The sequence below is a fragment of the Salvelinus namaycush genome, chromosome 11 (assembly GCF_016432855.1).
Source record: "Salvelinus namaycush isolate Seneca chromosome 11, SaNama_1.0, whole genome shotgun sequence".
NCBI classification, from domain to species: Eukaryota; Metazoa; Chordata; class Actinopteri; order Salmoniformes; family Salmonidae; genus Salvelinus; species Salvelinus namaycush.
In genome coordinates this window covers 5,737,508-5,746,458 of record NC_052317.1, presented here as the reverse complement: position 1 = coordinate 5,746,458, position 8,951 = coordinate 5,737,508, and the positions used below count along the sequence as shown (strand labels likewise).

The window sequence follows — 8,951 nt, the reverse complement described above, 5'->3', positions numbered from 1 at the left end:
TCCCAAAGTACTTAATTGATATTCAAATTGAACCAATTAGACAAAGTAAACAACCTATCTAGTAGTAGAAGTAACTAGGTAGCAGTAATGAATTGTGTAATTACTGTGTAACGTGCTTTCTATATAGATGAGGCCTCTGCCGTTTGAAGCAATTTACAATAATTTCACATAATTTTAGGCTTAAATCGGGATGTCAATTGTGTTGACCAAATGGGGGGGTCACACAAACTGGCTAGACATAAAGCCAGGGATGTGGCGGTATTATTAAAATGGGTAAATGCTGAACACCAATCAAGATGATGGGCGGTGAGTGTCGCACATGCTAACGCTAGCAAGCCTAATTTAGTATGATAGGTGATATCTAGCCATAGCTACAGTAAGCCACACATTTTGGCTGGACACCTAGCTATTTGTAGGCCCTTAAATCACAACACGGGCCATCATATTTCACATGAAAAGGAACAAACTATTGTACATTATGCTGTAAAGTTGTTCAAACTAGTTTATATTACATAGCAGGGCTCTATTCAAGTCACGTGAGGATTGCAGTGTCTACAGACCCAACATAACATATTGTAAAATGTAAAAAAAAAAAATCATTTTTGTCAGAACAGATTAGATCCTCTTTTCTCAGATTCAGACTGCAAGGCCAGAAATAATCTGGGACTGATTGCGACCTAACACAGTGAGTGGAATCTCTGGCCAATAAGTTACATTAATCAATTAACCACCAGGGAGAAAAGAAAACCAACAGTATCGTGGACCTCCAGATTCATGTCCCACATATGCAGCTTTTTGTACTTTTTAAAATATTTACATAAAATGTTTTTCAAAATAAATATACATGTCAGACTCATGCTACCTATGTTTATGACACAAATTATATACGTAACTATAGCTACAATTGAATACGTTTGAGTGATGGAACTGCTGAGTTCAGCAATCAAAAAATCAAAAAAAATCATGAACAGTACAATCCCATCATTACTTTTAGTGTTTGTTGTTTTTTTGTCATTAGCGCTTTGTCATCTTGACACTTTTGAAAACTGTCTCCTGAAAATACTTGAATACAATAATTGAGTTTCCTCAATCTGTGATTACAATCTCAGATCAACACAAAAATGCACTCTTCATCTCTCTTTATCTTTGTACTGTAAAGGTACAGATGGGGAAGTCACATCATGACATTTCATAGAACTAATATATTCGACAAAACATTAGAAATGGTACAAAATAACAGGGTTTTTTCACACCCTTTTCTCCCCACTCTCAGTCCATAGGCGTATTTGAGATGGTAAATGGCGAAAATATGTATAACATTGTGCAGAGCCCTTCCTCAAGACGGACTAGTAGCTCCTGTGGCTCCACTTCCGAAGAGTCAGGAGGCTTTCAAAGATTTCCCTCTATGCCTCCTGTCCATCATACTGGCAAGAGGCAAGCCTCGTAACAGCACTAAATCCACTTTGACGGCCCCTCTGGATCCACCTCCCCTCCCTGTAATTGGTTCCTAGAGGTCGTAACCCCTGACGGCCCCAGACCTTCGCCGTTGTAGTGGGCCACTAGCGACACCATGTTGGGCTTGACCATGTCAGAGGAAGCGGGGACAGCTGCGTACACAGTTGCGTTCCCCAGCTGGGGGACGACGCTGGTGGGCTGCCCGAGGGAGGCCACCTCGAAGGTGATGTTGTTGTCGTTGGTTTTGTGGGTGCCACCACGGACAGCTTTGGTCGGCGCCTTGGAGGAGCTCCTGACGCTGGAACCCCTCTGGGGCTCTTGGCACCTCAGCAGGGCTCGGAAGCACCTGTAGAACTGGCATACCGGTGAACAAACACATACACACATGCCCACGTTCAAACACATCCCCAACATACGGACGGACAAACAGAAAAAAAGATGGGGAGACAGAAAGACGTGAGTCAAGCTGGACTAACTGTACAGCATCTGTTTGCTCGAATGCTGAATTATCAGAAAAATGAACAATAATGAATGGTGAGGCTACAAAACTCCAACCCAACCAGTCATTGCCTTCCTTAAAAAGGGGGAAACAAATAATGTATGTGCTGCTGTTACTCTTTATCCGTCACAAACAGCAGGATTAAGGTTTAAGGACCATTATACCAACGTACCGACTTCAAGGTGTTTCCTACCCCAACTCCACAAAGATCACTTATAGTTGCTTATGTACCTACTTGACGTTGTTTCCCCATCCCACCTCCGCAGGCACAACCTCCTAAACCCTCCTACTTCCTGCGGACAAACAAAGGGTCCATACAAGTTGCACCTTTCTCACCAGGGAAATTTATTCTCCCGTTCTCTTGTTCCCTCTATCTCTGAGAAGTGCAATGGTGAATAATTACGAGTAACCCAGAACTGTCTGGTTGGATACCTCCTTTTCCTCTTCTCTCCCTTCTCTCGCTCCCTATCGTTCGTCGAGCTTGTTGTCTCGCCTTGCCTTTTCACATAGAACAATGCTGAGAGACACTCATTATTTGTACATTTCCCAAATGGTATTAAATGCTGAACTAATTCGCTTCTCATTCAAGAATGAGTATTTGATAATGTGAGGCGCAGGAAACCTTGACTGGCTATATAAAAAGCCTGATAAAATAATAGGACAACAGAGACTGTTTTTTCTCATACGTACCCTAACCACTACATCATACTCCCGTCCCATACAGATGAGTAATGATTACAAAATGGACTAGATAGCTGGTCTCAAGACGCTCTGCATGGTAAAGGAAGGAGTGAGGTCCTAATAGCTGTTATAACTCATATCATAACTTGAAACGCTACTCACATTCGCAGTGACTCCACTATCCCCTCAATCCACCAACAAAGTAACTTGTATATACTTATATGATTGTATAGTTATAAGTTATACGACATTATATAAACATATCGGAAAACATTTCGGAAAAGAAGAGTCAGGAGCTGATTGCAGCAGATGAGCATGGAAATTCATTTTTTTTTTGGGGGGGGGGGGTTATAGAAGGAAATCTGCATGAACATGCCATCCATATTTAAAATCTACAAACTGATCAGGAAACCACAGGTGCTGTGTTTCAAAGTCAACAAAGCTCAAAGACAAGAGCTCAGAGTGCAGATATTGAATTTAGCACTTGTTGGAGGCAGACAGACAGAGTGAATTATTAAAAAACTTCAGATCCAGTTTTGAAAGCATAACAAGACACTGAGGGTATTTGGTTCCTTTTTATTCCAGGCGTACACACATACAGACGGAGACAGAGACCTTGGTAGAAAAGGCCTTACGTCCCAGGCTGAACTTTAACAACCCTCCCGTCCCATACCGTCATCTTAAGGGCTCTGACGTCACCTCCCTTGAGAAAACGTAGTGTACTTAGTATACTCTGCGAGTTTCATGTATACTTATAGTCTACTACATTTTCTCAAGAGACGTAAAAAAGAAGAAGTGTCCTACGGCACCGCTGCCTCTTCAGAGGGAATACACAAAGACAACAGACACACACACAGAGAAAAGATCATCCAGACAAAACATAGACACAGTAACACAGATCCACCTTGTGTTGACCCACAGTACATGCATTGGCAAAGTAAACACAATCCCCCATTTCACAAGGTCAAATTGACTAAAGACTGGCACGGGGTGTATAAAGCATAGAAACGCTATGATCTTGTTGAGCATACCCTGATTTTGTCAGCTGTCAAAACACAAACCCTGCTGAGGCACTGAGAGGATTGGATAGATGAGTGAGTTATGGAAAGCAGAGCAGGAGACACAGCATAAGGTCATTTATGGGTGAAATATGGAAAGTTTTTCATGGATTTGGACTATTCTGGTCATGTTCATGACAGTGAAGCTGGATCTAGACGCCTGGATGAAAACATCCACAACCTAGATGTCACGAAGAGGGGTAGAGGAGTTAGTGAGCTCCGAGGCTAGCTCAGCAAACACAAGGGTTTATATAAGGCCAGGATTCAATCTGTGCGCTCTAGTCGACAATGCAGCTTTTAAAGGCAATGCTACCGCATTCGCAGAGATGGCATTTAAGCTAAAGGCTGTCGGCTCAATTGAAATATGCCTTTAAATGTCAAGCGCGCTATAGCATTTTTCCCAAACTCTGGCGTGTGTTTTCCCCTTAGTTCGGTTAGTTTGGACTGGTGGGAGTACTCTATCCGCACTCTGAAGCGCACTAAACAACGCACCATGGTTCGCTCAAAAAGGATGGTCTCAGTGCGATTCCATTCCTATCACGGTGCTGATCGCTGCAGGTGAGAAGGCAGTGAGAAAGCAGTCTGGACCAAACACAGGAAAAGAACCGGAGGCCCAGTATTATTGGTTGTTTGACTGCAAGCATTTTATAAAATGCACTCAGTACCATAACTTGATATATCTGAAACATTATATGAGTAGCAGCGCATTCATGAGCGCATCGGATGCAGATTAAGGGAGATGGGGGCTATACGGGGATATAGGTGTCAGTATACTCCCTCTCCGGTCGCTAGGTCATCAGGCTGCTGATTATCCCGCACACCTGTCACCATCGTCAAGCGCACCAGCGCCTCATGACACTCACCTGGATAATCACCTCCTTGATTATCTTCCCTACATCTGTCACTCCCCTTGGTTCTTTCCTCGGGTGTTATTGACTCTGTTTGATGCCGGTGCGTTGCTTGTGTTTTGTGTTTATTGTTTTGTTTATCTATTAAAACACACACTCCCTGTACTTGCTTCCCGACTCAGCGCACTCGTTACAATAGGCTATTGAATAAAGGCTATTCACGTCGCACTTAGAGCGGCTATTGAGAAGATTCCTCCCGCATGTTGTTGGAAGACCAAAGCAAAAGTAATATGAAGTTTGGGAGTGAGAAAGGAAATCTTCTACATAATCACAGATGGATTTAAACAAATGACTTGCGTTAACACGTGGTTTTGTTGAGGCATTTTAGTTTGTTTGAAATTTGGCAAGGTGAAGCCAACCAGACCAAATGAGAAAAACACAATGTACAAATAATCTCATGCTGATTTAGAAATATAGCTCGAACAATGTGTGAAGACGCCCTATTTTTAGTAGCTTGTTTTTAATTCAAGCTCTGTCAAGATTGGTTGTTGATCATTGCAAGACAGACATTTTCATGTCTTGCCATAGATTTTCGTGCCGATTTTAAGTCAAAACTGTAACTAGGCCAATCAGGAACATTCAATGTCATCTTGGTGTGCAACTCCAGTGTATATTTGGTAGTGTGTTTCAGGTTATTGTCCTGCTGAAAGGTGAATTTGTCTCCCAGTGTCTGTTGGAAAGCAGACTGAACCAGATTTTCCTCTAGGATTTTGCCTGTGCTTAGCTCTATTCTGTTTCTTTTTATCCTAAAAAGCTTCTTACTCCTTGCCGATGACAAGCATACCCATAACATGATGCAGCTACCACCATACTTGAAAATATGAAGTGTGGTACTCAGTGATGTGTTGTGTAGGATTTCCACCAAACATAACGCTTTGTATTCAGGAGATAAAGTTAATTTCTTTGGCACATTTTTCACAGTTTTACTTTAGTGCCTTATTGCAAACAAGATGCATGTTTTGGAATATTTTGTATTCTGTAGAAGCTTCCTTCTTTTCACTTAATTTATGTTAGTATTGTGGAGTAACTATAGTGTTGTTGATTCATCCTCAATTTTCTCTTATCACAGCCATTAAACTCTGTAACGGTTTTAAAGTAACCATTGGGCTCATGGTGAAATCCCTGAGTGGTTGTATTGTGTATCTTTGTAGTGACTGGGTGTATTGATACACCATCCAAAGTGTAATTAATAACTTCACCATGCTCAAAGGTATATTCAACGTCTACTTTAAAAAAAAATCTACCAATAGGTGCCCTTATGTGCGAGGCATGGAAACCTCCCTAGTCTTTGTGGTTGAATCTGTGTTTGAAATGCACTGCTTGACTGAGGGACCTTACAGATAATTGTATGTGTGGGGTACAGAGATGAGGTAGTCATTAAAAATTGTGTTAGTCCATGCAACTTATAATGCGACTTGTTAAACAGATTTTTGCAACTGAACTTATTTAGACTTGCCATAACAAAGTGGTTGAATACTTATTGACTCAAAACATTTCAGCTTTTAATTTTTAGTTATTTGATAAATAAAAAATGTAGATTATTACACTTTAACATGATGTGGGGTATTGTGTGTAGGCCAGTAAAATAAAATCTATATTTAATCAATTTAAAATTTAGGCTGTAATACATCAACATTTGGAAAAAGTCAAGGGGTGTGAATACTTTCTGAAGGCACTGTAAGTATCGCCTTCTTTTTCTCTGATAAACCTGCTGGACTGTTTGCCATAATTCTAACATCAGTTGTCTCAGGTCTACACCTGTGCCTATGGGGGTTTGGGGTACAAGCAAAAGGTTGTTTCTGGATGGGGTCACACGTTTGCAGTCGATAATAAACCCAAGCTCTAAGCCAGCGAGCACATATTTTGTGAACACATATTTTACATTACATGTAACCATCTACACATTCATTAGGCCTTAAATGTAATGCCTTTCAATGCTCCTCGGGGGAGGCGGAGATGCAGTCACCTGCTTTTCTTTTCAATGTGTGTTTAATTAAAGTCATAATTTGGATAAAAGGTCTGAATACAAAAGGCGAGACAAGCAGGAGGGGGGTGCTTAGTGGGCGCTACATTGCACATTGCTCTCTGCATTCAATAATGAACGCTTGTTGCTCTCAAGGGACAACTGACAGTTTGTAGCCCTCCAGGGTCTCACTACTGAACTTTGATTAGGACACAGTACACATCCTTCATTCTCTGGTTAACCTGAGTCACCTGGACTCATTTGGGGAATGAGTGGTTCTTTAATAAGGCACCCTCGTTTTTCAAATGTAATTAAACAAGTTAAGGCAAGTGACATTGGGGATATTTCTGAACCATAGACGTTATAGTTCAAGGGTCAACCCCCAATGCACTTTATACCTCCAGTGGTAGCTAGAAACGTAGAAACTGTAAAGTCCTGGGGGGCGAAACCAAAATCAACATTATGGTGTAGTCGATGGTTTATTTGTTCCAATCTTTTCCTCTCAGTCTATGCTTGTTTTTTTTTGCAATTTTAACCATACCCATCTGCAACATCCATGGCCACCTCCACTGTACTGAGAGGAAGAGAAGTAGAAAATTGTACTCACCGTAAGCGAAGTGCCATACCCCCGTCTAGAGGGCAATGATCTGTCTTCTCTGATAATTGTTACCATACGTCTTCACGGGACAAACACATGCCGCTACTTGTGTCTGTACAGCATTTTTAGTCTTCAACTCGCCTCAACTCACAGTTTCCATAGTAACGGGCTGGGAGGAATTGAAGACTGAAAATGACACACAGGACATTCGTGTCTCCGTTGAGTGGATGAGTGGGCTCAAATCTTCCTGAAAGGTCAGCCATTGGTGGGATACACAGGGAGGAGAATGCTTAATTGAAAGTGCCAGGAAGGGACAGTGGAGCATTCGTACTGTCATTACATACCATTATATCTAAATATATCTTGCATTAATATGAAACCTGTGAGCAATACACCTTCAGTGAAGACATAGAGGGTATTCAACTCGGAAAACCAGTGTTTTACTGTTGAGTAAATGTTGCACTTGATAGACATAATGTTGGACTGGTGTAGGAAATAGTTTACAAGAAGTCAAGGTTTCTCTCTCTCTCATATCTTATGGCAGCGTTTCCCAAACTTGGTCCTGGGGATACCATACAAGTATAACCACTATTGGTATTACAAGAAGAAGACATTTGTTTTTCATGGTTTCCACCCAACCACCCAATACAGACACACACACACGCAAGTGATTGTCGTTCGCAAAACGAACGGCTCTTTTTGACCGGATCATTTTGGCGAATGTCAGGAACCGAATCGCATCGGTGGCTCCCTGATTTGCATACTGCTACTACTGCTTTTTGAGCTCAAAACAACGTTTTTCTGCAGATAAGTTACAAAATAATTATCTAAAGTGGGTGCACCCTCACTACAGAAACAATAAATAGTGGGGAGAGCTCGTCAGTGTAAAAACAATATTTGCAGGCCGTCTAATAATTTGGCCAGTCAAAAATGTATTTGAACACGCGTTTCACAATCTGACATAATGGTAGCTTACCTTTGGGGCTTGACATTGGAGATTAGCATTTTTTTCATGGTTCTAGGTGAATTTTTAAGCATTTTGAACAAAGAACCGTTTGGGAGCCATGTTCCCCTGTGATGAAAGGGGGGCATGACTTTGGGAGCCAAATGAGCCGGCTCTTTTACATGAACGGAGCCAAATGAACTCGAGAATGCCTATTACAAACACACACACACTGCGCCCAGTGAGCAGTTAATTGCCTTACTCAAGGGCACAAAGGCTGAAGATGGCAGCTAGGATACTGATGCCAACCCTCTGGTGGTCGGCTCATTTCCCACCAGATTTTTCTCATCTGACCTGGGATTCGAATTGGCAATTATCTTGTTGCTGGCTCGGCTCTCTAACCTCTGGGCTACCTTCCGCCTACATATTATTTGACTGAATACTTCAAGTTCTATTGAGGTTTTCTTTCATTTATGAGTCTCATACAAGATAACATGCTCCAGTTCACTAAACAAAGTTTAAACAATGTATTGTGTTTCCAGTCAAAACTCATGACACGCCTGTGTCCATTAGACAACGTCATCCCACCCTGGGATTCTCCCATCTCCAGCGCTACACGATAAATAGCCACTGTCTTAGTGTTTTACACACACTGAAAGAAGCTGACAGTGCTTTGCTTGCCACTTATTCTGACCCCTTTGATGAAAAGAGATGACTGCGTGAAACAGTGCGAATCAGAACACATCAGTAAAAAGCGATGTGATTAATCATACTCAGAATTAATGCAGCCACAATCCAGCCCTTCATCATTAGGACAGAAGGAAAGCAAATGCATGTAAACGAGGC

At 41.7% G+C, this 8,951-nt stretch overlaps 1 protein-coding gene across 1 annotated transcript in view; it reads right to left on the bottom strand.

The window, feature by feature from the left end:
• Positions 1-1,452: 1,452 nt before the first annotated feature.
• LOC120056235 (vertebrate ancient opsin-like) overlaps positions 1,453-8,951 on the bottom strand; it is a 76,703-nt gene continuing 69,204 nt past the window's right edge. The window contains exon 4 of the mRNA XM_039004486.1: positions 1,453-1,809. Within this exon, the coding sequence (XP_038860414.1) occupies positions 1,453-1,809 (357 nt within the window). The remainder of the gene's footprint in view (positions 1,810-8,951) is intronic.